The sequence below is a fragment of the Phasianus colchicus genome, chromosome 1 (assembly GCF_987193195.1).
Source record: "Phasianus colchicus chromosome 1, bPhaCol1.hap1.1, whole genome shotgun sequence".
Lineage (NCBI taxonomy): Eukaryota > Metazoa > Chordata > Aves > Galliformes > Phasianidae > Phasianus > Phasianus colchicus.
The window spans coordinates 184,073,049-184,099,642 of record NC_143436.1 but is presented as its reverse complement, the minus strand read 5'-3'; the positions used below and the strand labels follow the sequence as shown (position 1 = coordinate 184,099,642).

The window sequence follows — 26,594 nt, the reverse complement described above, 5'->3', positions numbered from 1 at the left end:
CCCATAGTCCATTTTGCAGCATTTAGCAAGCTCACTGAAATACAGCCTAACTTTCAAAATGCAATTTCCTGGGGCCATGTTGCATTTTTAAATATCAAAATCTACAGCACCATCAGAAAATTAGTTTAATCTCTCAAAAATCACGTCAAAGTATTCTACGGTATCGGGGCTACTTTTCTCACCATTCCCGTGTCTCAATTCAGACTAGCAAAATGCTCACAGCCAGCACGCATTCTTTCCTTTTTCATCACGTCACACTCATTTACATCACTGGAGCTGAAGCAGTCAGGACCATTAGAGAGGTGCAAAGTCTCAGAACAGTTATTTACTAAATGTCTGTGAAGTAGCATAAGTCTGCACTTTCTCCTTTATGCACTGGAATCTCTTCAACTCTCAAAAGCACCTATAAGCTGGGAAGCAGGGAAGATGCTGGCATCTTCTAACACTGGCATCTTTTTTTTTCTCCCAACAACATCTTCACATTTTTCCTCTTTAATATTTTTCATCTATGGCAATTCTGTACGTATCCCTCTCACCCATGTGTCAGCTTCATCACATGACATTTCAGCTACCAGCACGGGAATGTTACATACTAGAACATTCTGCGTACATGAATCGCTCGCTCCTCGAGCTTCAGTCACGACTGGACAAGAGCTGGGCAAACTGGAACAAAACCCATCTTACCATCAAAAGCCAATTAGAAGTTTTCCTTAAAGAGCAGAAATGCATAATTTGAGTTTACTCTCTGAGCCTTTGGTTTCAGATATGGTTTTATAAAACCCAATTCTGCATACCACTGGGAGTTAAATCACCCATTGTAGTTTAGAACTGTTTTTCCCAAAATCCAGCTACGGATCTAGCTGTTAACTCAGAAAATAGTGTTTCCGATCATCCTTTAAGAGGTTAAGAGCTCAAGCATTTTTGTCACGACATAGCTGATCATGGTGGTATCTTCTGCCTAACTGACCAATGATTAGAGGAACTACTCATCAAGTGTCTAGACATCTACATTCTAGGCAGTCTTCAGCCGTAAGTCCAGAAGAACAATATCCTTGTCTACTAGCCTGATTTATAACTAATAAAAAGAAAAAAAAAGAAAGAAAAAAAAAAAAGAAAAATCTTTATTCCTGATGGGAAAGCCCAGCATTACACTGTCATCAGGTACCCAAGTGTCAGAAGCTCGGAAAAAGAACATGTGAAACAAAGCATTAAGGTGTACTGAAGGAAATCTAGTGTCTCTTTCTTACATTTGTCTCTCTTATCCGCCCAGGGTCTATCTACAATCCTACCTTCACTTATAATCCAAGCAGCAAGCCTCCCATTCCTCCTGAGAGTCAGTGTCCTTCTACAAAGTTTCCTCATCCCCTGACTCCTACAGTCACAACTCTTGAGTGCCCATTTTCAAAAAAGGCTACCATCGAGCTTATAGTCACTGCTCCTGAGAGTGATTTGTTTTGAACTCTTTACTTGAGACTAAACCCCTTCTTCCTGATAAAGTGTTTTAGACATTGAAAACCACTGTGCCAACTTCCTACGCTTTTATCATGTTTTTTAATAAAATCTAGATTTATACTCACAAAAAGAATGGTGAACAAGAGAAGGCACCTAATATTTCTCCTTTTTTACTGTGAAATCAATGAAGGGACTACTACATGGGAACTCTCTCCAGAGGACTTGAACAAATGAATCTCTAGCATATGGAAATTTCATTCTGAATGACAAACAAGACCAAGGGCCTCATTCTGAATCATTAACTCCGAAATGTTTACAGCTGGGATCAGCAGAATTGATATCAAAGAGAAACCATAGACCGTCCTTTGATGGTACGACCACTGATGCTCCCCTGCACAGTGGAATCTTCAGAGATCCAATTTTGACCAAGTTCAGAAGCATGAAAACTGGAAAATGTCTCCTTAGCTTTTTTGCTTGATTGTTGCTATTTTTTCCTCCTTGAGGGAAAAGTAACCTCATTGAGCCCATTGCAGATTAAACTAATTTGACAGCAGAAGGGATGACTGTGGAATGAGAACATCTGGAAGAAGAAGAGTTACCTTTTTGGCCCAAAACTATCTATGAAAAAGAGTCTGGGATTCCAACACAAACTATTATTCTCTAAAGCTAGCAGAAATAGAGGACTAAGCGTGGAAAGCAGAACAGTGGGAAAAAGAATTAGAAAAGCCTCTGTTATTGGAAGGAAGTTTGTTCTATGGCATTTTGTTTCTTGTGAGACCGAAATTTCCATCTCCAAATATGAGAGGAGACCTTAGTCTTGAGAATGTCTTTGACGCCACATTTCGTTCTAACGCTTCTCATCTATATGCTGTTTAATGTACATCAAGCTTAAGTGAGAACCACCTGTAGAGTGTCACTGGGGGTTGGCAGTGTTGCATTTTTGTTGAGATTGTGTTCTATCCTCTCTGAATTTATTTTACCAAATCTATTTTACCTCGAGGCAACTGGAATTCCAAATACTATCTGAGAAAAAAATTCTGGAGGCTGTGGTATCATTTTGCTAAGTAAATGAATGTGAAAGTTTGGTGCCCCAGCTGTCTCGGTGCATTTTTTTGCATGTTTTTGGTAGTTTGCTAAACTACCGGGGTTACTTGTTTCTTCCTGTTCTTAATTTGTTTTGATTCTTGGAATGCTTTTCTTAGCTTTGTCCTTGTTTTGTGTTGCTCCTGATTATGATTTTGTTGGGCTTCATTAAGAGCAATCATTGTATTATGCTCTCTTGCTTTTGAAGGCACTTCTGCTTTTTTTTCTTCCTTTTTTCTTTTCTTTCCTTTCTTAATGAAAGATGCTGTACAGAAAGAAGCCGTTGATTTGTACAGTTTCTTTGCTGGAAGCAACAGTGGATCTCAGTCTGACCTCAACCTTTTGTCAGATGTGCTTGAAGAGTAAGAAAGGTCTAGGTTCAATTTCTACTGATTGCCATTAGAAACTTAAAACAGCTTCAGCCCGTGCTCCGTCTCAGACATTAAACTGCTGGAGTGCTTCACAGAGAGCAGCATTCACACAGAGGTGACGTTTTAGACAAAGGCCTTAAGGAAGATAAAGGTGCTCCTTTATCTAGGATAAGGAAAGCAAAGTTATAGTATTATCTTGCAAAAGCAGCTGATAGAGCTAAAGGAGGGAGGGATTCGAGTTTTTGAAGAAATGCTGTTAAAAGTCCTCAAACTCCTCCCACTGAGATTTACCGATGTGGCTGAAGCCACAACCCTTATTCCCTGATGCTCACTGCTCGGCTCCTGTTCAGCTCAGTATCTTGTTCTGAAACTTCTTGCTTTGCCTGCCACCTTTTGGTGCTGCTCTTGCTGCCTCTGGCCACTGTTTTGCTGTTTCTTGTCACTGCTTTACCACTGCCATTTCCACTTAGCTGAACGGCATCGGAAGATTTCTACTCCTTGGAGAGACAGCTTCATCAGGTGTGGGGCAGAGCGTGGATCTGTGCCCTGCAGTCCATACCTCTTAGTTTTAAAAACCCAAATCCAGGTTTGACAGCAGGCCTTTTGAATGGGATTAATCTCAGACGCCTTAATCGGTCTCTGTATTACAAAGGCCCTTATGTTTGAGCTAATTTTGCTCGATTCTCTCTATAATCAAAGGAGAAGTAAATATTTTTCGAGCATGATCCATCTAATTTTGATAGTGATTCTCAGCGTAGGTCGGGCAAGCTTCACCAGCCGCACTTGTCATGAGATGGGATTCCCAAAGTGACTATCTGAGATGTGAGCAACTTTGTTGTGCACGTCTAAATTTAGATGAGAAACGAATCAGGAGAGTATTAGAGTGCATTGTGTGTGAATAAGCTGTTCTTCCAACAGCAGAAGAGGACCAGGGAATAGAATGAAGATTTTTGCCTCGACAGAGCTTCTGTTGGATTCAATATGGACATACACACGTTTTCTAGAGGAAATTTCACTTTTGCGCCTAGCATGACGTTTGTAGTTGTCATTTAGAAAAACGGTTGCAGTAATTTAAATTGAGAGGTCAGAGCATAAGCTGTGATTTGCAGTGTGAGTATAATCCTGAGCGTCACACAAGCCTTCCACTTCCTTTTTCTTTCTCTTGTTTTTCTTACCTTGTTTTAGGCTTTCATTTTACTGCAACAGCTGTATGTATCACTGCTTGGCATTACTTCTGCCTCTGCACAATGGGGCTGGATAGCCAATAGTCTCTTCAATAAAAATGCTGTTGTTATATTATTTCGGTCTTTAGTGCATTTCCTAAAATAAATGGCCCATAATAAATAAACTCAATGGCACTGAGTGCACCCTCAGCAAATTTGGAGACGACACCAAACTGAGTGGTGCAGCTGACACTTCGGAGGGAAGGGAAGCCACCCAGAGGGACCTGGACAGGCTGGAGAAGTGGGCCCATGAAAACCCAAGGAGGTTCAACAAGGGCAACTTCAAGGTGTTGCGCTTGGGTCGGGGCAATGCCAGGTGTTTATACGGACTGGGGGAAGATCTCCTGGAGAGCAGCCCTGCAGAAAAGGACTTGGTGGTCCTGATGTACGAGAAGGTGGACATGAGCCAGCAGTGTGGTCTTCCTTGTAGCCCAGAAGGCCAGCTGTGTTCCGGGCTGCATTAAAAAAGGGGTGGCCAGCAGGGAGAGGGAGGTGATTGTCCCCCTCTGCTCAGCTCTTGGGAGGCCCCATCTGGAGTACTGCGTCCAGGCCTGGGGCCCCCGTACAAGAAAGACACAGAGCTCCTGGAATGGGTCCAGAAGAGGGCCACTAAGATGATCAGAGGGCTGGAGCACCTCTCCTGCAAAGAAAAGTTGAGGGAACTGAGCTAGTTTAGCTCGGAGAAGAGAAGGCCGCGGGGAGACTTCATTGTGGCCTTCCCATACTTCCCATAGCAGGGAGCATATAAACAGGAGGGGGAACGGCTGTTTACAGGGGTGGATAGTGATCGGACAAGGGAGAGTGGTTTTAAACTGAGACAGGGGAGGTTTAGGTTGGATATTAGGAGGAAGTTTTTCACCCAGAGGGTGGTGAAGCACTGGAACAGGTTGCCCAAGGAGGTTGTGGATGCCCCATCCCTGGAGGCATTCAAGGCCAGGCTGGATGTGGCTCTGGGCAGCCCGGTCTGCTGGTTGGCGACCCTGCACATAGCAGAGGGGTTGAAACTCGATGATCATTGTGGTCCTATTCAACCCAGGCCATTGAATGATTCTATGAGTATATGAGTCTATGAGTCTGTGAATCTATGAGTCTATAATACTGTGATTCTGTGATTCTGTGATTCAAGGGCAGGTTGGATTGGACCACGGGCAGCCTGATCTGGTGGACAGCAAGCTTGCCCAAGGCAGGGGAACTGGAACTAGATGGTCTTTAATGTCCCTTCCAACCTAAGCCATTCTGTGACTCTAGGATGTAATGATCTTAGCATTTCCCCGAATTGCTTTAAATCTCATGGAGCTATGATATGTTTATTATTGTAATCGTATTGGACTCTTATTCATTCCCTTGCCTCTTTAGTCTCGGGGCCAGGACTGTAAGTGGCATTGTGTGGGCAGTACTTGAGTATTACTGCCAGAAGTAAGGCCATGAGCAAGTTCATTGCATCTCCTTTGTGTTAGCTCCTTCCATTTTTCTCTGATAAGAAACTGAGCTCAGCCTCCGCTGATGTAATTCAAGCTAATTTTCATTAGTTTTGCTAAGAGCAGAGCTGTAATGACAGCATTTGTGTGTGTATGCATCTAGCACATATTGCTAGGGTTGGAAGTAAGAAGAGGTGGGCAGTGGGCAGCTGGAATACTGCAGGTTCCTGTTGGCACTGCTGACATCAGATCTTGGCATCTGACATCAGGAGAGGTTCCAGAGGGCCTGTAGTTAAAGAACAGCTGGTGACAGAAGGTAGGCAGATACTGCAATGAAGTGAGTGAGTGCAGTTTCTCTGTCCTCTTGCTTCAGAGGTGTCTGATTTACCTGTTTTTACGTCTTGCACCTATTGATGCGTGCTCAGCCAAGTGCTGAGATGCAGCTGAACTGTGCTGTAGCTCAGCAGAGGACCCCTTGCAGTCATTGCAGTCGTGCTGGGTGCGAACACCATCAAAGAGCTGTGTGTGGAGGCTGCCAAGGTGTATGAGCTAGAACAGGCTGGGTGTAGTGTAGCCAGAGTTGTGCAAAATAAGCCTGCTATGATACTGAAGCTACATACATATGGCAAGAGCCTGTGTTGACTGTAAGCCTGTGGTTGGATCTTCTCTGACCAGTCCTCCCGGAAGTGCTGCACCCTGCTCCTTACGCAGAGGATATACCCTTTGTCCTTCTTCATCCTCAGTGCTCTCACAGTGTACGTGGAGTATTCGGTTCCCGGTTTAGAGAGAAGACACTCTACAGCTTTTTTTGGGTTGAATTTTTGGTTTTAATTTTTGTTGTGATTTTGAAATTTTTGTTGTTGGTATTCCACATCAGAACATCTTGTAAAGCAGTGGGAGTTAGAGAGTTAATGTTCTGGTTCTGTGGACTGCTTTTTTGAAGGGAGGAGCGGCACTCCCCAGAGGACTTTGGGCTCAGAGGAAGAAAGGTGCAGCTCCCGGCAGGGCACCGGCCGCTCTTCCTCTCGCGGCCTCTTGGTTTCACAGCGGAGAAGCTCGTGGTTCCTCTGCAGTCCACAGAGTAAGGCCCCGGTTTTGGACATTCTCTCTCCCATTTTGTTTGATTTGTTGGTCTCAATTCCAATTGTATTGTGTTGTGTTGTATTATCTTGCATTATCACTACCTACAATTCTGAAATTGTAGGTGGTGAATGAACGTTCCTCGTCAGATCGTTGCCGCTGCTTTGTAGTCACGGGGCCGTGCCGGACCAGCTGGTCAGCTGTTAACTCTTCTTTTTCTTCCCTCTCTCTTTCTTTTTGTTTTGTCTTTTTTCCCAGGCCTGCTGCCCCCCTGTCACGGACAGATCTAGAGATAACTCCGTGACAACTCTTTTGGGTTGGCTGCTGGGGACAGGAGCCGGCTCGTGGCTCTGGCACATGGCAGCTCCTGCAGTGTCTTCAGGGCTGGTCCCGGGAGTGGCGGCGTGCCTGAGAAGGCCGCCGCTGCCTGGAACGGCGGCTGGGGCTTCCTCCCGATTGTCTTTGGGAATTGGAAGCCCGACGATCGCGGGGGGAACGGCTTCGATCTTGGGCCTGCCCCCGCTGAAGAAGACTGGAACGTCTTCTGTCTTCAGGAGGCAGGGAATCCCTGGGGGACCTCGATGCCGCCTGTCCGGCAGAGCTCTGGGTGCTGCTCCCAGCACCTTGGGCCGGACTGATTCTGCTGCCACGGCGTCCTCGGGGCTGGCTTGAGGGATTTGAGAGGGAGGACTGGCTTTGTCTCTGGCCTGGCCCCTGCTGTCCGTGGCATCTTCTGTTTGCAGCCTCCGCGGAATTGTTGGTTGCCCTCTGCCTGGCAGAGGTGTGCATGCTCCTCCCAGCACGTGAGGCTGCAGAGCGTCTGCTGCCACCAGGTCTTCTGAGCTGGCTCGGGGAATTTGAGGCACGACCCTTTAGCGGAGAGCGGCTTCTTGTCCGGCCTGTGCCCTGCTGCCTGGATTGCCTTCTGCGCTCAGCCGCTGGGGAATTGCTGGAGGGCCCCACTTCCTGCTGGCTGCTGGATCCGTGGGTGCTGCTCTCAGCCCCTGGAGCTGGTGTTTGGCTGCTCCCCTGGTGTTCTTGATTGGATTTGCGCCTCTGGCTTTTCCTCTCTCCTGTCCTGGGCTGGCTGGACAGGCTGCCGCGCTTAGGCATCTGGGAACTCTGAGACGACTCCGATGCTGCCTGGCTGGTGGAGGCAGATCTGTGGTCGTCAGGTGCTGGGGAGCTATGAGATGGCCCCTCCGCCTCCTGGCTGGCAGTGCTGGGACCAGCAAGCTGCGACTCGGCACTGGAGGCTGTAAGGAGAGGCAGGAAGGTCAACAGGATGACCCGGCAGCCCCATGGAGGGAGAGGATCCCAGCCCTCCCAGGGCAGAGAAACTCTGGCAAAGCCGCACTGAGGAGCCGCTGCCAGGCCTTGCTTGGCCCCAGGGCAGCAGTCCACGGCTCTTTGCCCCTTACCTGTGCCCACGCCAGCACAGATGTCACACTCCCAGGTGCTGATGCTGTCGCTCAAGACGGAGCAGCGCCGGTGGGTGCCTTGCGCAGCACACGAGGTGCACAGGAGCAGCTCCCAGGGTCTGGGGAACAAAAAGAGGCTTAGCTGTGTGCACAAAATGAGTCAAGCAAGGGAGCGGCGGGCACGGCTCTTGAGCTCAGTCCTTGCTCCCCAGCCTGTGCGGAGGCTGAGATCCCACGCAGGGCTGCTGAGGTAACTCACCCGTCTTCCTCTGCTTGCTCCCTGCCTTCTGCGTGAAGGCACTCGCTGACATCACAGCGCTGGTGTGTCTCGTGCAGAGTTTCATAGGTCTCCCTGTCCTCCCATGTTGGTCTTCTGCCGGAGAAGGGAGAGAAAGCAGTGAGCCCTCAGTGCCCCAGGCATAGGGCAGATCTGGGGCATCCCTGCTCTTCCCGCGCAAGCCCATTCCCAGCTTCTCCATGAAGCTGCGGCCAATGGAGCTCAAGGGACAGCAGAGGGTCAGCTGGGCCTGCTCGGGGCAATCCCTGGGCAGGCACAGCACTTGCGCCTCAGTATCTGGAGAGCTGGGCAGAAGGCACCAACCTGGCTGGGATTTGGATCCCGAGGAGATGCATTTCTTTCCGGAACTGCATCCTGTCTCTGCAGACGGGACATTGGAAGCGCAGAATGCCAGCGCTCATGGCCTGTCCCTGCAGCGGTAACACAAGCAGCCAGAGTGTGAGCGGGGCCTGGTGCAGCTGAGCACCTGCTGTGACTGCAGAGCAAGGGGAGGGCTCCTACCTGGATGCAGCCCCGGTGAAACCAGGCCTGTGTGCACACTGGGCACACCATGGTGTGGTAGGACTTCTTGTCCCCCACGGGCTCCAGGCAGATGACGCAGTTTGTGTCTTGCTCTGGAGCTGCCTCCACTGCCTGCTGAGGGCGGTGCTCACAGCAGAAGGACCTGGGGGAAGACGGACAGGATGCGTGAGCTGAGAAGTGCTGAGATGCCAGCAGAGGAACACGAAGGAGTTGGTTGCGTGCTTCGGCACTGGGAAGCAGCCCTGCAGGTTCCTCCCTTGTTTGGCTGCTGCTGACAGCCCTTACCTGTGCTGCCCAAAGAAGTGCGTGACACATTCCCCATCCGCTGCACAGGGCAGATGAAAGCTGCGTTCACAGCCTGTCTCTGCGCAGTAGATGGAGGCCCCCTTCTCTCCACAAACGAAGCAGTGCTGGAAAGAGAAGAGCAGCCCCCATTAGCAGCAGGCTCGGGGCCTCTGAGGCCAACGCCATGCCTCTAGGCAGGGCACAGAATGCAGGCACTGCTGGGTCATGCTCTGCAGACGCGCCCGGCAGACAAGTTTAATCTGCTAGAGCAGAACTTTGTCCTGCTGCTGCCCGGAAAGACTGCCAGTGCTTCCTTAGGGTCCAGGCTTAGCTGGTGCTGGCACAAACATCCCCGTTCCTCCAGATCCTCACCTTCTGCTCTGCCTCCTCGATTGCGCCTCGGATGGCATCAAGGGGGATCTTCAGAACCGCCCTCTGTCCGGCAGTGTGCTCGTAAAGGCCGTCGGCAAAAAACTGTAGAAGAGAAAAGAGCGGGATGTCATGAGGACGGGATGGAAAAGAGGGAGCATCCCTGGCTGGAAGGTGGAAGGAGCCCTGAGGGAACTCACCAAGCAAAACTTGTGGACGCAAAGCCCGCTCTCGCCAAGCGTGGGCCCGCAGGTGTCCGGGTGAACATCTGCTCGGCGGCACAGCATGCATACTGAAGAGGAGAGAGCAAATAGAAGCAGCAGTGAGTGCCAGGCGTCCCTGAGGACTGCTGCCAGGGGCGTGTCCCGGCTCTGCCACGCAGGATGAGGGGCAGGGCTGGAAGATGCGAGGGGGAAAGGGCCATTGTAGGCCCCACAGTCACAGCAGGCACGCACAGGCCAACCTGGCTGAGGAGCAGAGGGGCCATGCCCAGCGGTGCCTGGGGAGCCCCTGCCTGCCCCTGCCTCCCCTCTCACACACAGGCAGAGCCCGCAGGACCTCTCTGCCCGGCAGAGAGCTGCAGGCAGAGATACTTGGCTCTCACCTTCAACCTCCGGGTGGGAGGTCTTCTGCTTCCTTTTGGACATGGCACGCGTCGACAGTGAGCGCTTGGAGTCCCTGCCCAGTCAGCGCTGGGCTTTCTCTTCCACTCTCTCCTCTGCCGACTCTGCGGGAGAAGCAGGACGAGAGGGAGTTAGCAGCTCAGGCCCCCAGGCCTGAGTGGGGACCCCTCCTCACTGAGCAGCCTCAGGCAGCCCCTCGCTCCCTGCCCTCTCCTCTCCTCACCTCACCAGGTCGCACTGAGCCACGGTCTGAGCCCGGCCTGGCCTAACCCGGGCCTGGCCCCATAGGTCACAATGGCTGCTCCGTGACACCCTTTGTGAGGCAGTCACTACCTCACAGAGGGGTGAGGGCGTGGGCCCTCCGCCCAAGCAAGATGGCAGCTGTTGCAGGCAGTGCAGAGAGGTGCGTGCTGCTGGCCAGGGCGCGGGGAGGACGGTTTGCCTCCTTCGACCTGCTGGCAGCACTCCCCTTGCCAGAGGCAGGAACAGAGCTGTCCCTGGCCAGAATTGCAGCCCTGGAGCCTCACTCGGGCACCACTGCTCCTCCACCCCAAGCCTGTTTCCAGCTTCTCCGTGAAGCTGAGGCCAACACTCACAGGCCAGTAAAGGGCTAGGCCTGCTCTGGGCAACTGTAGCAACTTTCCCCTCAATTGTTCTTTCAAGCACAGAGCTACAAACCATCCAGCCCAGTCACCAAAGAATTGTATTCTGTTCAATTTCCATTCATGCAACACAGCTTCAACTTTTTGTTTTACTGGATTCTTCTCTTCAATTTCCGTACAACTGAAAAAGAATGCCGGAGACATTCTCTGTATCTGCAAGTTTGGAATGCTTTCAGCAAGTGAAAATAATCCTGCCTATCGGATGTTATGGAACGTTTGAATTTTTATGCCCATAGTCCATTTTGCAGCATTTAGCAAGCTCACTGAAATACAGCCTAACTTTCAAAATGCAATTTTCTGGGGCCATGTTGCATTTTTAAATATCAAAATCTACAGCACCATCAGAAAATTAGTTTAATCTCTCAAAAATCACGTCAAAGTATTCTACGGTATCGGGGCTACTTTTCTCACCATTCCCGTGTCTCAATTCAGACTAGCAAAATGCTCACAGCCAGCACGCATTCTTTCCTTTTTCATCACGTCACACTCATTTACATCAGTGGAGCTGAAGCAGTCAGGACCATTAGAGAGGTGCAAAGTCTCAGAACAGTTATTTACTAAATGTCTGTTGAAGTAGCATAAGTCTGCACTTTCTCCTTTATGCACTGGAATCTCTTCAACTCTCAAAAGCACCTATAAGCTGGGAAGCAGGGAAGATGCTGGCATCTTCTAACACTGGCATCTTTTTTTTTCTCCCAACAACATCTTCACATTTTTCCTCTTTAATATTTTTCATCTATGGCAATTCTGTACGTATCCCTCTCACCCATGTGTCAGCTTCATCACATGACATTTCAGCTACCAGCACGGGAATGTTACATACTAGAACATTCTGCGTACATGAATCGCTCGCTCCTCGAGCTTCAGTCACGACTGGACAAGAGCTGGGCAAACTGGAACAAAACCCATCTTACCATCAAAAGCCAATTAGAAGTTTTCCTTAAAGAGCAGAAATGCATAATTTGAGTTTACTCTCTGAGCCTTTGGTTTCAGATATGGTTTTATAAAACCCAATTCTGCATACCACTGGGAGTTAAATCACCCATTGTAGTTTAGAAATGTTTTTCCCAAAATCCAGCTACGGATCTAGCTGTTAACTCAGAAAATAGTGTTTCCGATCATCCTTTAAGAGGTTAAGAGCTCAAGCATTTTTGTCACGACATAGCTGATCATGGTGGTATCTTCTGCCTAACTGACCAATGATTAGAGGAACTACTCATCAAGTGTCTAGACATCTACATTCTAGGCAGTCTTCAGCCGTAAGTCCAGAAGAACAATATCCTTGTCTACTAGCCTGATTTCTAACTGGAAAAAAAAAAAAAAAAGAAAAAGAAAAAAAAAAAGATAAAAGAAAAAAAGAAAAATCTTTATTCCTGATGGGAAAGCCCAGCATTACACTGTCATCAGGTACCCAAGTGTCAGAAGCTCGGAAAAAGAACATGTGAAACAAAGCATTAAGGTGTACTGAAGGAAATCTAGTGTCTCTTTCTTACATTTGTCTCTCTTATCCGCCCAGGGTCTATCTACAATCCTACCTTCACTTATAATCCAAGCAGCAAGCCTCCCATTCCTCCTGAGAGTCAGTGTCCTTCTACAAAGTTTCCTCATCCCCTGACTCCTACAGTCACAACTCTTGAGTGTGCCCATTTTCAAAAAAGGCTACCATCGAGCTTATAGTCACTGCTCCTGAGAGTGATTTGTTTTGAACTCTTTACTTGAGACTAAACCCCTTCTTCCTGATAAAGTGTTTTAGACATTGAAAACCACTGTGCCAACTTCCTACGCTTTTATCATGTTTTTTAATAAAATCTAGATTTATACTCACAAAAAGAATGGTGAACAAGAGAAGGCACCTAATATTTCTCCTTTTTTACTGTGAAATCAATGAAGGGACTACTACATGGGAACTCTCTCCAGAGGACTTGAACAAATGAATCTCTAGCATATGGAAATTTCATTCTGAATGACAAACAAGACCAAGGGCCTCATTCTGAATCATTAACTCCGAAATGTTTACAGCTGGGATCAGCAGAATTGATATCAAAGAGAAACCATAGACCGTCCTTTGATGGTACGACCACTGATGCTCCCCTGCACAGTGGAATCTTCAGAGATCCAATTTTGACCAAGTTCAGAAGCATGAAAACTGGAAAATGTCTCCTTAGCTTTTTTGCTTGATTGTTGCTATTTTTTCCTCCTTGAGGGAAAAGTAACCTCATTGAGCCCATTGCAGATTAAACTAATTTGACAGCAGAAGGGATGACTGTGGAATGAGAACATCTGGAAGAAGAAGAGTTACCTTTTTGGCCCAAAACTATCTATGAAAAAGAGTCTGGGATTCCAACACAAACTATTATTCTCTAAAGCTAGCAGAAATAGAGGACTAAGCGTGGAAAGCAGAACAGTGGGAAAAAGAATTAGAAAAGCCTCTGTTATTGGAAGGAAGTTTGTTCTATGGCATTTTGTTTCTTGTGAGACCGAAATTTCCATCTCCAAATATGAGAGGAGACCTTAGTCTTGAGAATGTCTTTGACGCCACATTTCGTTCTAACGCTTCTCATCTATATGCTGTTTAATGTACATCAAGCTTAAGTGAGAACCACCTGTAGAGTGTCACTGGGGGTTGGCAGTGTTGCATTTTTGTTGAGATTGTGTTCTATCCTCTCTGAATTTATTTTACCAAATCTATTTTACCTCGAGGCAACTGGAATTCCAAATACTATCTGAGAAAAAAATTCTGGAGGCTGTGGTATCATTTTGCTAAGTAAATGAATGTGAAAGTTTGGTGCCCCAGCTGTCTCGGTGCATTTTTTTGCATGTTTTTGGTAGTTTGCTAAACTACCGGGGTTACTTGTTTCTTCCTGTTCTTAATTTGTTTTGATTCTTGGAATGCTTTTCTTAGCTTTGTCCTTGTTTTGTGTTGCTCCTGATTATGATTTTGTTGGGCTTCATTAAGAGCAATCATTGTATTATGCTCTCTTGCTTTTGAAGGCACTTCTGCTTTTTTTTCTTCCTTTTTTCTTTTCTTTCCTTTCTTAATGAAAGATGCTGTACAGAAAGAAGCCGTTGATTTGTACAGTTTCTTTGCTGGAAGCAACAGTGGATCTCAGTCTGACCTCAACCTTTTGTCAGATGTGCTTGAAGAGTAAGAAAGGTCTAGGTTCAATTTCTACTGATTGCCATTAGAAACTTAAAACAGCTTCAGCCCGTGCTCCGTCTCAGACATTAAACTGCTGGAGTGCTTCACAGAGAGCAGCATTCACACAGAGGTGACGTTTTAGACAAAGGCCTTAAGGAAGATAAAGGTGCTCCTTTATCTAGGATAAGGAAAGCAAAGTTATAGTATTATCTTGCAAAAGCAGCTGATAGAGCTAAAGGAGGGAGGGATTCGAGTTTTTGAAGAAATGCTGTTAAAAGTCCTCAAACTCCTCCCACTGAGATTTACCGATGTGGCTGAAGCCACAACCCTTATTCCCTGATGCTCACTGCTCGGCTCCTGTTCAGCTCAGTATCTTGTTCTGAAACTTCTTGCTTTGCCTGCCACCTTTTGGTGCTGCTCTTGCTGCCTCTGGCCACTGTTTTGCTGTTTCTTGTCACTGCTTTACCACTGCCATTTCCACTTAGCTGAACGGCATCGGAAGATTTCTACTCCTTGGAGAGACAGCTTCATCAGGTGTGGGGCAGAGCGTGGATCTGTGCCCTGCAGTCCATACCTCTTAGTTTTAAAAACCCAAATCCAGGTTTGACAGCAGGCCTTTTGAATGGGATTAATCTCAGACGCCTTAATCGGTCTCTGTATTACAAAGGCCCTTATGTTTGAGCTAATTTTGCTCGATTCTCTCTATAATCAAAGGAGAAGTAAATATTTTTCGAGCATGATCCATCTAATTTTGATAGTGATTCTCAGCGTAGGTCGGGCAAGCTTCACCAGCCGCACTTGTCATGAGATGGGATTCCCAAAGTGACTATCTGAGATGTGAGCAACTTTGTTGTGCACGTCTAAATTTAGATGAGAAACGAATCAGGAGAGTATTAGAGTGCATTGTGTGTGAATAAGCTGTTCTTCCAACAGCAGAAGAGGACCAGGGAATAGAATGAAGATTTTTGCCTCGACAGAGCTTCTGTTGGATTCAATATGGACATACACACGTTTTCTAGAGGAAATTTCACTTTTGCGCCTAGCATGACGTTTGTAGTTGTCATTTAGAAAAACGGTTGCAGTAATTTAAATTGAGAGGTCAGAGCATAAGCTGTGATTTGCAGTGTGAGTATAATCCTGAGCGTCACACAAGCCTTCCACTTCCTTTTTCTTTCTCTTGTTTTTCTTACCTTGTTTTAGGCTTTCATTTTACTGCAACAGCTGTATGTATCACTGCTTGGCATTACTTCTGCCTCTGCACAATGGGGCTGGATAGCCAATAGTCTCTTCAATAAAAATGCTGTTGTTATATTATTTCGGTCTTTAGTGCATTTCCTAAAATAAATGGCCCATAATAAATAAACTCAATGGCACTGAGTGCACCCTCAGCAAATTTGGAGACGACACCAAACTGAGTGGTGCAGCTGACACTTCGGAGGGAAGGGAAGCCACCCAGAGGGACCTGGACAGGCTGGAGAAGTGGGCCCATGAAAACCCAAGGAGGTTCAACAAGGGCAACTTCAAGGTGTTGCGCTTGGGTCGGGGCAATGCCAGGTGTTTATACGGACTGGGGGAAGATCTCCTGGAGAGCAGCCCTGCAGAAAAGGACTTGGTGGTCCTGATGTACGAGAAGGTGGACATGAGCCAGCAGTGTGGTCTTCCTTGTAGCCCAGAAGGCCAGCTGTGTTCCGGGCTGCATTAAAAAAGGGGTGGCCAGCAGGGAGAGGGAGGTGATTGTCCCCCTCTGCTCAGCTCTTGGGAGGCCCCATCTGGAGTACTGCGTCCAGGCCTGGGGCCCCCGTACAAGAAAGACACAGAGCTCCTGGAATGGGTCCAGAAGAGGGCCACTAAGATGATCAGAGGGCTGGAGCACCTCTCCTGCAAAGAAAAGTTGAGGGAACTGAGCTAGTTTAGCTCGGAGAAGAGAAGGCCGCGGGGAGACTTCATTGTGGCCTTCCCATACTTCCCATAGCAGGGAGCATATAAACAGGAGGGGGAACGGCTGTTTACAGGGGTGGATAGTGATCGGACAAGGGAGAGTGGTTTTAAACTGAGACAGGGGAGGTTTAGGTTGGATATTAGGAGGAAGTTTTTCACCCAGAGGGTGGTGAAGCACTGGAACAGGTTGCCCAAGGAGGTTGTGGATGCCCCATCCCTGGAGGCATTCAAGGCCAGGCTGGATGTGGCTCTGGGCAGCCCGGTCTGCTGGTTGGCGACCCTGCACATAGCAGAGGGGTTGAAACTCGATGATCATTGTGGTCCTATTCAACCCAGGCCATTGAATGATTCTATGAGTCTATGAGTCTATGAGTCTGTGAGTCTATGAGTCTGTAATACTGTGATTCTGTGATTCTGTGATTCTGTGATTCTATTATTCAAGGGCAGGTTGGATTGGACCACGGGCAGCCTGATCTGGTGGACAGCAAGCTTGCCCAAGGCAGGGGAACTGGAACTAGATGGTCTTTAATGTCCCTTCCAACCTAAGCCATTCTGTGACTCTAGGATGTAATGATCTTAGCATTTCCCCGAATTGCTTTAAATCTCATGGAGCTATGATATGTTTATTATTGTAATCGTATTGGACTCTTATTCATTCCCTTGCCTCTTTAGTCTCGGGGCCAGGACTGTAAGTGGCATTGTGTGGGCAGTACTTGAGTATTACTGCCAGAAGTAGGGCCATGAGCAAGTTCATTGCATCTCCTTTGTGTTAGCTCCTTCCATTTTTCTCTGATAAGAAACTGAGCTCAGCCTCCGCTGATGTAATTCAAGCTAATTTTCATTAGTTTTGCTAAGAGCAGAGCTGTAATGACAGCATTTGTGTGTGTATGCATCTAGCACATATTGCTAGGGTTGGAAGTAAGAAGAGGTGGGCAGTGGGCAGCTGGAATACTGCAGGTTCCTGTTGGCACTGCTGACATCAGATCTTGGCATCTGACATCAGGAGAGGTTCCAGAGGGCCTGTAGTTAAAGAACAGCTGGTGACAGAAGGTAGGCAGATACTGCAATGAAGTGAGTGAGTGCAGTTTCTCTGTCCTCTTGCTTCAGAGGTGTCTGATTTACCTGTTTTTACGTCTTGCACCTATTGATGCGTGCTCAGCCAAGTGCTGAGATGCAGCTGAACTGTGCTGTAGCTCAGCAGAGGACCCCTTGCAGTCATTGCAGTCGTGCTGGGTGCGAACACCATCAAAGAGCTGTGTGTGGAGGCTGCCAAGGTGTATGAGCTAGAACAGGCTGGGTGTAGTGTAGCCAGAGTTGTGCAAAATAAGCCTGCTATGATACTGAAGCTACATACATATGGCAAGAGCCTGTGTTGACTGTAAGCCTGTGGTTGGATCTTCTCTGACCAGTCCTCCCGGAAGTGCTGCACCCTGCTCCTTACGCAGAGGATATACCCTTTGTCCTTCTTCATCCTCAGTGCTCTCACAGTGTACGTGGAGTATTCGGTTCCCGGTTTAGAGAGAAGACACTCTACAGCTTTTTTTGGGTTGAATTTTTGGTTTTAATTTTTGTTGTGATTTTGAAATTTTTGTTGTTGGTATTCCACATCAGAACATCTTGTAAAGCAGTGGGAGTTAGAGAGTTAATGTTCTGGTTCTGTGGACTGCTTTTTTGAAGGGAGGAGCGGCACTCCCCAGAGGACTTTGGGCTCAGAGGAAGAAAGGTGCAGCTCCCGGCAGGGCACCGGCCGCTCTTCCTCTCGCGGCCTCTTGGTTTCACAGCGGAGAAGCTCGTGGTTCCTCTGCAGTCCACAGAGTAAGGCCCCGGTTTTGGACATTCTCTCTCCCATTTTGTTTGATTTGTTGGTCTCAATTCCAATTGTATTGTGTTGTGTTGTATTATCTTGCATTATCACTACCTACAATTCTGAAATTGTAGGTGGTGAATGAACGTTCCTCGTCAGATCGTTGCCGCTGCTTTGTAGTCACGGGGCCGTGCCGGACCAGCTGGTCAGCTGTTAACTCTTCTTTTTCTTCCCTCTCTCTTTCTTTTTGTTTTGTCTTTTTTCCCAGGCCTGCTGCCCCCCTGTCACGGACAGATCTAGAGATAACTCCGTGACAACTCTTTTGGGTTGGCTGCTGGGGACAGGAGCCGGCTCGTGGCTCTGGCACATGGCAGCTCCTGCAGTGTCTTCAGGGCTGGTCCCGGGAGTGGCGGCGTGCCTGAGAAGGCCGCCGCTGCCTGGAACGGCGGCTGGGGCTTCCTCCCGATTGTCTTTGGGAATTGGAAGCCCGACGATCGCGGGGGGAACGGCTTCGATCTTGGGCCTGCCCCCGCTGAAGAAGACTGGAACGTCTTCTGTCTTCAGGAGGCAGGGAATCCCTGGGGGACCTCGATGCCGCCTGTCCGGCAGAGCTCTGGGTGCTGCTCCCAGCACCTTGGGCCGGACTGATTCTGCTGCCACGGCGTCCTCGGGGCTGGCTTGAGGGATTTGAGAGGGAGGACTGGCTTTGTCTCTGGCCTGGCCCCTGCTGTCCGTGGCATCTTCTGTTTGCAGCCTCCGCGGAATTGTTGGTTGCCCTCTGCCTGGCAGAGGTGTGCATGCTCCTCCCAGCACGTGAGGCTGCAGAGCGTCTGCTGCCACCAGGTCTTCTGAGCTGGCTCGGGGAATTTGAGGCACGACCCTTTAGCGGAGAGCGGCTTCTTGTCCGGCCTGTGCCCTGCTGCCTGGATTGCCTTCTGCGCTCAGCCGCTGGGGAATTGCTGGAGGGCCCCACTTCCTGCTGGCTGCTGGATCCGTGGGTGCTGCTCTCAGCCCCTGGAGCTGGTGTTTGGCTGCTCCCCTGGTGTTCTTGATTGGATTTGCGCCTCTGGCTTTTCCTCTCTCCTGTCCTGGGCTGGCTGGACAGGCTGCCGCGCTTAGGCATCTGGGAACTCTGAGACGACTCCGATGCTGCCTGGCTGGTGGAGGCAGATCTGTGGTCGTCAGGTGCTGGGGAGCTATGAGATGGCCCCTCCGCCTCCTGGCTGGCAGTGCTGGGACCAGCAAGCTGCGACTCGGCACTGGAGGCTGTAAGGAGAGGCAGGAAGGTCAACAGGATGACCCGGCAGCCCCATGGAGGGAGAGGATCCCAGCCCTCCCAGGGCAGAGAAACTCTGGCAAAGCCGCACTGAGGAGCCGCTGCCAGGCCTTGCTTGGCCCCAGGGCAGCAGTCCACGGCTCTTTGCCCCTTACCTGTGCCCACGCCAGCACAGATGTCACACTCCCAGGTGCTGATGCTGTCGCTCAAGACGGAGCAGCGCCGGTGGGTGCCTTGCGCAGCACACGAGGTGCACAGGAGCAGCTCCCAGGGTCTGGGGAACAAAAAGAGGCTTAGCTGTGTGCACAAAATGAGTCAAGCAAGGGAGCGGCGGGCACGGCTCTTGAGCTCAGTCCTTGCTCCCCAGCCTGTGCGGAGGCTGAGATCCCACGCAGGGCTGCTGAGGTAACTCACCCGTCTTCCTCTGCTTGCTCCCTGCCTTCTGCGTGAAGGCACTCGCTGACATCACAGCGCTGGTGTGTCTCGTGCAGAGTTTCATAGGTCTCCCTGTCCTCCCATGTTGGTCTTCTGCCGGAGAAGGGAGAGAAAGCAGTGAGCCCTCAGTGCCCCAGGCATAGAGCAGATCTGGGGCTTCCCTGCTCTTCCCGCGCAAGCCCATTCCCAGCTTCTCCATGAAGCTGCGGCCAATGGAGCTCAAGGGACAGCAGAGGGTCAGCTGGGCCTGCTCGGGGCAATCCCTGGGCAGGCACAGCACTTGCGCCTCAGTATCTGGAGAGCTGGGCAGAAGGCACCAACCTGGCTGGGATTTGGATCCCGAGGAGATGCATTTCTTTCCGGAACTGCATCCTGTCTCTGCAGACGGGACATTGGAAGCGCAGAATGCCAGCGCTCATGGCCTGTCCCTGCAGCGGTAACACAAGCAGCCAGAGTGTGAGCGGGGCCTGGTGCAGCTGAGCACCTGCTGTGACTGCAGAGCAAGGGGAGGGCTCCTACCTGGATGCAGCCCCGGTGAAACCAGGCCTGTGTGCACACTGGGCACACCATGGTGTGGTAGGACTTCTTGTCCCCCACGGGCTCCAGGCAGATGACGCAGTTTGTGTCTTGCTCTGGAGCTGCCTCCACTGCCTGCTGAGGGCGGTGCTCACAGCAGAAGGACCTGGGGGAAGACGGACAGGATGCGTGAGCTGAGAAGTGCTGAGATGCCAGCAGAGGAACACGAAGGAGTTGGTTGCGTGCTTCGGCACTGGGAAGCAGCCCTGCAGGTTCCTCCCTTGTTTGGCTGCTGCTGACAGCCCTTACCTGTGCTGCCCAAAGAAGTGCGTGACACATTCCCCATCCGCTGCACAGGGCAGATGAAAGCTGCGTTCACAGCCTGTCTCTGCACAGTAGATGGAGGCCCCCTTCTCTCCACAAACGAAGCAGTGCTGGAAAGAGAAGAGCAGCCCCCATTAGCAGCAGGCTCGGGGCCTCTGAGGCCAACGCCATGCCTCTAGGCAGGGCACAGAATGCAGGCACTGCTGGGTCATGCTCTGCAGACGCGCCCGGCAGACAAGTTTAATCTGCTAGAGCAGAACTTTGTCCTGCTGCTGCCCGGAAAGACTGCCAGTGCTTCCTTAGGGTCCAGGCTTAGCTGGTGCTGGCACAAACATCCCCGTTCCTCCAGATCCTCACCTTCTGCTCTGCCTCCTCGATTGCGCCTCGGATGGCATCAAGGGGGATCTTCAGAACCGCCCTCTGTCCGGCAGTGTGCTCGTAAAGGCCGTCGGCAAAAAACTGTAGAAGAGAAAAGAGCGGGATGTCATGAGGACGGGATGGAAAAGAGGGAGCATCCCTGGCTGGAAGGTGGAAGGAGCCCTGAGGGAACTCACCAAGCAAAACTTGTGGACGCAAAGCCCGCTCTCGCCAAGCGTGGGCCCGCAGGTGTCCGGGTGAACATCTGCTCGGCGGCACAGCATGCATACTGAAGAGGAGAGAGCAAATAGAAGCAGCAGTGAGTGCCAGGCGTCCCTGAGGACTGCTGCCAGGGGCGTGTCCCGGCTCTGCCACGCAGGATGAGGGGCAGGGCTGGAAGATGCGAGGGGGAAAGGGCCATTGTAGGCCCCACAGTCACAGCAGGCACGCACAGGCCAACCTGGCTGAGGAGCAGAGGGGCCATGCCCAGCGGTGCCTGGGGAGCCCCTGCCTGCCCCTGCCTCCCCTCTCACACACAGGCAGAGCCCGCAGGACCTCTCTGCCCGGCAGAGAGCTGCAGGCAGAGATACTTGGCTCTCACCTTCAACCTCCGGGTGGGAGGTCTTCTGCTTCCTTTTGGACATGGCACGCGTCGACAGTGAGCGCTTGGAGTCCCTGCCCAGTCAGCGCTGGGCTTTCTCTTCCACTCTCTCCTCTGCCGACTCTGCGGGAGAAGCAGGACGAGAGGGAGTTAGCAGCTCAGGCCCCCAGGCCTGAGTGGGGACCCCTCCTCACTGAGCAGCCTCAGGCAGCCCCTCGCTCCCTGCCCTCTCCTCTCCTCACCTCACCAGGTCGCACTGAGCCACGGTCTGAGCCCGGCCTGGCCTAACCCGGGCCTGGCCCCATAGGTCACAATGGCTGCTCCGTGACACCCTTTGTGAGGCAGTCACTACCTCACAGAGGGGTGAGGGCGTGGGCCCTCCGCCCAAGCAAGATGGCAGCTGTTGCAGGCAGTGCAGAGAGGTGCGTGCTGCTGGCCAGGGCGCGGGGAGGACGGTTTGCCTCCTTCGACCTGCTGGCAGCACTCCCCTTGCCAGAGGCAGGAACAGAGCTGTCCCTGGCCAGAATTGCAGCCCTGGAGCCAGAGGCAGGAACAGAGCTGTCCCTGGCCAGAATTGCAGCCCTGGAGCCTCACTCGGGCACCACTGCTCCTCCACCCCAAGCCTGTTTCCAGCTTCTCCGTGAAGCTGAGGCCAACACTCACAGGCCAGTAAAGGGCTAGGCCTGCTCTGGGCAACTGTAGCAACTTTCCCCTCAATTGTTCTTTCAAGCACAGAGCTACAAACCATCCAGCCCAGTCACCAAAAATTGTATTCTGTTCAATTTCCATTCACGCAACACAGCTTCAACTTTTTGTTTTACTGGATTCTTCTCTTCAATTTCCGTACAACTGAAAAAGAATGCCGGAGACATTCTCTGTATCTGCAAGTTTGGAATGCTTTCAGCAAGTGAAAATAATCCTGCCTATCGGATGTTATGGAACATTTGAATTTTTATGCCCGTAGTCCATTTTGCAGCATTTAGCAAGCTCACTGAAATACAGCCTAACTTTCAAAATGCAATTTTCTGGGGCCATGTTGCATTTTTAAATATCAAAATCTACAGCACCATCAGAAAATTAGTTTAATCTCTCAAAAATCACGTCAAAGTATTCTACGGTATCGGGGCTACTTTTCTCACCATTCCCGTGTCTCAATTCAGACTAGCAAAATGCTCACAGCCAGCACGCATTCTTTCCTTTTTCATCACGTCACACTCATTTACATCAGTGGAGCTGAAGCAGTCAGGACCATTAGAGAGGTGCAAAGTCTCAGAACAGTTATTTACTAAATGTCTGTTGAAGTAGCATAAGTCTGCACTTTCTCCTTTATGCACTGGAATCTCTTCAACTCTCAAAAGCACCTATAAGCTGGGAAGCAGGGAAGATGCTGGCATCTTCTAACACTGGCATCTTTTTTTTTCTCCCAACAACATCTTCACATTTTTCCTCTTTAATATTTTTCATCTATGGCAATTCTGTACGTATCCCTCTCACCCATGTGTCAGCTTCATCACATGACATTTCAGCTACCAGCACGGGAATGTTACATACTAGAACATTCTGCGTACATGAATCGCTCGCTCCTCGAGCTTCAGTCACGACTGGACAAGAGCTGGGCAAACTGGAACAAAACCCATCTTACCATCAAAAGCCAATTAGAAGTTTTCCTTAAAGAGCAGAAATGCATAATTTGAGTTTACTCTCTGAGCCTTTGGTTTCAGATATGGTTTTATAAAACCCAATTCTGCATACCACTGGGAGTTAAATCACCCATTGTAGTTTAGAACTGTTTTTCCCAAAATCCAGCTACGGATCTAGCTGTTAACTCAGAAAATGGTGTTTCCGATCATCCTTTAAGAGGTTAAGAGCTCAAGCATTTTTGTCACGACATAGCTGATCATGGTGGTATCTTCTGCCTAACTGACCAATGATTAGAGGAACTACTCATCAAGTGTCTAGACATCTACATTCTAGGCAGTCTTCAGCCGTAAGTCCAGAAGAACAATATCCTTGTCTACTAGCCTGATTTCTAACTGGAAAAAAAAAAAAAAAAAAAAAAGAAAAAAAAAAAAGATAAAAGAAAAAAAGAAAAATCTTTATTCCTGATGGGAAAGCCCAGCATTACACTGTCATCAGGTACCCAAGTGTCAGAAGCTCGGAAAAAGAACATGTGAAACAAAGCATTAAGGTGTACTGAAGGAAATCTAGTGTCTCTTTCTTACATTTGTCTCTCTTATCCGCCCAGGGTCTATCTACAATCCTACCTTCACTTATAATCCAAGCAGCAAGCCTCCCATTCCTCCTGAGAGTCAGTGTCCTTCTACAAAGTTTCCTCATCCCCTGACTCCTACAGTCACAACTCTTGAGTGCCCATTTTCAAAAAAGGCTACCATCGAGCTTATAGTCACTGCTCCTGAGAGTGATTTGTTTTGAACTCTTTACTTGAGACTAAACCCCTTCTTCCTGATAAAGTGTTTTAGACATTGAAAACCACTGTGCCAACTTCCTACGCTTTTATCATGTTTTTTAATAAAATCTAGATTTATACTCACAAAAAGAATGGTGAACAAGAGAAGGCACCTAATATTTCTCCTTTTTTACTGTGAAATCAATGAAGGGACTACTACATGGGAACTCTCTCCAGAGGACTTGAACAAATGAATCTCTAGCATATGGAAATTTCATTCTGAATGACAAACAAGACCAAGGGCCTCATTCTGAATCATTAACTCCGAAATGTTTACAGCTGGGATCAGCAGAATTGATATCAAAGAGAAACCATAGACCGTCCTTTGATGGTACGACCACTGATGCTCCCCTGCACAGTGGAATCTTCAGAGATCCAATTTTGACCAAGTTCAGAAGCATGAAAACTGGAAAATGTCTCCTTAGCTTTTTTGCTTGATTGTTGCTATTTTTTCCTCCTTGAGGGAAAAGTAACCTCATTGAGCCCATTGCAGATTAAACTAATTTGACAGCAGAAGGGATGACTGTGGAATGAGAACATCTGGAAGAAGAAGAGTTACCTTTTTGGCCCAAAACTATCTATGAAAAAGAGTCTGGGATTCCAACACAAACTATTATTCTCTAAAGCTAGCAGAAATAGAGGACTAAGCGTGGAAAGCAGAACAGTGGGAAAAAGAATTAGAAAAGCCTCTGTTATTGGAAGGAAGTTTGTTCTATGGCATTTTGTTTCTTGTGAGACCGAAATTTCCATCTCCAAATATGAGAGGAGACCTTAGTCTTGAGAATGTCTTTGACGCCACATTTCGTTCTAACGCTTCTCATCTATATGCTGTTTAATGTACATCAAGCTTAAGTGAGAACCACCTGTAGAGTGTCACTGGGGGTTGGCAGTGTTGCATTTTTGTTGAGATTGTGTTCTATCCTCTCTGAATTTATTTTACCAAATCTATTTTACCTCGAGGCAACTGGAATTCCAAATACTATCTGAGAAAAAAATTCTGGAGGCTGTGGTATCATTTTGCTAAGTAAATGAATGTGAAAGTTTGGTGCCCCAGCTGTCTCGGTGCATTTTTTTGCATGTTTTTGGTAGTTTGCTAAACTACCGGGGTTACTTGTTTCTTCCTGTTCTTAATTTGTTTTGATTCTTGGAATGCTTTTCTTAGCTTTGTCCTTGTTTTGTGTTGCTCCTGATTATGATTTTGTTGGGCTTCATTAAGAGCAATCATTGTATTATGCTCTCTTGCTTTTGAAGGCACTTCTGCTTTTTTTTCTTCCTTTTTTCTTTTTTTTCCTTTCTTAATGAAAGATGCTGTACAGAAAGAAGCCGTTGATTTGTACAGTTTCTTTGCTGGAAGCAACAGTGGATCTCAGTCTGACCTCAACCTTTTGTCAGATGTGCTTGAAGAGTAAGAAAGGTCTAGGTTCAATTTCTACTGATTGCCATTAGAAACTTAAAACAGCTTCAGCCCGTGCTCCGTCTCAGACATTAAACTGCTGGAGTGCTTCACAGAGAGCAGCATTCACACAGAGGTGACGTTTTAGACAAAGGCCTTAAGGAAGATAAAGGTGCTCCTTTATCTAGGATAAGGAAAGCAAAGTTATAGTATTATCTTGCAAAAGCAGCTGATAGAGCTAAAGGAGGGAGGGATTCGAGTTTTTGAAGAAATGCTGTTAAAAGTCCTCAAACTCCTCCCACTGAGATTTACCGATGTGGCTGAAGCCACAACCCTTATTCCCTGATGCTCACTGCTCGGCTCCTGTTCAGCTCAGTATCTTGTTCTGAAACTTCTTGCTTTGCCTGCCACCTTTTGGTGCTGCTCTTGCTGCCTCTGGCCACTGTTTTGCTGTTTCTTGTCACTGCTTTACCACTGCCATTTCCACTTAGCTGAACGGCATCGGAAGATTTCTACTCCTTGGAGAGACAGCTTCATCAGGTGTGGGGCAGAGCGTGGATCTGTGCCCTGCAGTCCATACCTCTTAGTTTTAAAAACCCAAATCCAGGTTTGACAGCAGGCCTTTTGAATGGGATTAATCTCAGACGCCTTAATCGGTCTCTGTATTACAAAGGCCCTTATGTTTGAGCTAATTTTGCTCGATTCTCTCTATAATCAAAGGAGAAGTAAATATTTTTCGAGCATGATCCATCTAATTTTGATAGTGATTCTCAGCGTAGGTCGGGCAAGCTTCACCAGCCGCACTTGTCATGAGATGGGATTCCCAAAGTGACTATCTGAGATGTGAGCAACTTTGTTGTGCACGTCTAAATTTAGATGATAAACGAATCAGGAGAGTATTAGAGTGCATTGTGTGTGAATAAGCTGTTCTTCCAACAGCAGAAGAGGACCAGGGAATAGAATGAAGATTTTTGCCTCGACAGAGCTTCTGTTGGATTCAATATGGACATACACACGTTTTCTAGAGGAAATTTCACTTTTGCGCCTAGCATGACGTTTGTAGTTGTCATTTAGAAAAACGGTTGCAGTAATTTAAATTGAGAGGTCAGAGCATAAGCTGTGATTTGCAGTGTGAGTATAATCCTGAGCGTCACACAAGCCTTCCACTTCCTTTTTCTTTCTCTTGTTTTTCTTACCTTGTTTTAGGCTTTCATTTTACTGCAACAGCTGTATGTATCACTGCTTGGCATTACTTCTGCCTCTGCACAATGGGGCTGGATAGCCAATAGTCTCTTCAATAAAAATGCTGTTGTTATATTATTTCGGTCTTTAGTGCATTTCCTAAAATAAATGGCCCATAATAAATAAACTCAATGGCACTGAGTGCACCCTCAGCAAATTTGGAGACGACACCAAACTGAGTGGTGCAGCTGACACTTCGGAGGGAAGGGAAGCCACCCAGAGGGACCTGGACAGGCTGGAGAAGTGGGCCCATGAAAACCCAAGGAGGTTCAACAAGGGCAACTTCAAGGTGTTG

At 48.6% G+C, this 26,594-nt stretch overlaps 2 protein-coding genes across 5 annotated transcripts; both read right to left on the bottom strand.

Annotated features, from left to right (window-relative positions):
- Positions 1–5,867: 5,867 nt before the first annotated feature.
- On the bottom strand, positions 5,868–12,131 carry LOC149920291 (E3 ubiquitin-protein ligase PHF7-like). Of its 2 annotated transcripts, none has more exons than XM_090133959.1 (9): positions 10,369–12,131; positions 10,127–10,249; positions 9,723–9,814; positions 9,526–9,627; positions 9,154–9,278; positions 8,848–9,010; positions 8,650–8,756; positions 8,308–8,421; positions 5,868–8,167 (listed from the first exon to the last, which is right to left on the bottom strand). In XM_090133959.1, exons 2-9 carry the CDS (start codon positions 10,167–10,169, stop codon positions 7,006–7,008), a joined length of 1,908 nt encoding a protein of 635 aa, XP_089990085.1. In that variant the 5' UTR covers positions 10,170–10,249; positions 10,369–12,131; the 3' UTR covers positions 5,868–7,005. The 2 variants fall into 2 exon arrangements, with proteins under 2 accessions (XP_089990085.1, XP_089990086.1); XM_090133960.1 differs by having other exon boundaries at positions 5,868–7,883; positions 8,049–8,167; positions 10,127–12,130.
- A 4,807-nt stretch (positions 12,132–16,938) lies between these two features.
- Positions 16,939–25,943, bottom strand: LOC149920290 (E3 ubiquitin-protein ligase PHF7-like). Of its 3 annotated transcripts, none has more exons than XM_090133957.1 (9): positions 21,440–25,943; positions 21,198–21,320; positions 20,794–20,885; positions 20,597–20,698; positions 20,225–20,349; positions 19,919–20,081; positions 19,721–19,827; positions 19,379–19,492; positions 16,939–19,238 (listed from the first exon to the last, which is right to left on the bottom strand). In XM_090133957.1, the coding sequence occupies exons 2-9, from the start codon at positions 21,238–21,240 to the stop codon at positions 18,077–18,079; spliced, it is 1,908 nt and encodes a 635-aa protein (XP_089990083.1). In that variant the 5' UTR covers positions 21,241–21,320; positions 21,440–25,943; the 3' UTR covers positions 16,939–18,076. The 3 variants fall into 3 exon arrangements, with proteins under 3 accessions (XP_089990083.1, XP_089990084.1, XP_089990082.1); XM_090133958.1 differs by having other exon boundaries at positions 16,939–18,954; positions 19,120–19,238; positions 21,198–25,942; XM_090133956.1 differs by having other exon boundaries at positions 21,198–25,943.
- Positions 25,944–26,594: the final 651 nt, after the last annotated feature.

Excerpts from the sequence above, each read along its gene's own strand:
- LOC149920291 (XM_090133959.1), bottom strand. The coding sequence starts at position 10,169 with ATGTCCAAAAGGAAGCAGAAGACCTCCCACCCGGAGGTTGAAG. Across the intron at positions 9,628-9,722 it reads GCGTCCACAAGTTTTGCTTG|TTTTTTGCCGACGGCCTTTA; the intron begins GTGAGTTCCCTC and ends TCTCTTCTACAG. Across the intron at positions 9,279-9,525 it reads TCGAGGAGGCAGAGCAGAAG|CACTGCTTCGTTTGTGGAGA; the intron begins GTGAGGATCTGG and ends TTCTCTTTCCAG.
- LOC149920290 (XM_090133956.1), bottom strand. The coding sequence starts at position 21,240 with ATGTCCAAAAGGAAGCAGAAGACCTCCCACCCGGAGGTTGAAG. Across the intron at positions 20,699-20,793 it reads GCGTCCACAAGTTTTGCTTG|TTTTTTGCCGACGGCCTTTA; the intron begins GTGAGTTCCCTC and ends TCTCTTCTACAG. Across the intron at positions 19,493-19,720 it reads GGGATCCAAATCCCAGCCAG|AAGACCAACATGGGAGGACA; the intron begins GTTGGTGCCTTC and ends CTTCTCCGGCAG.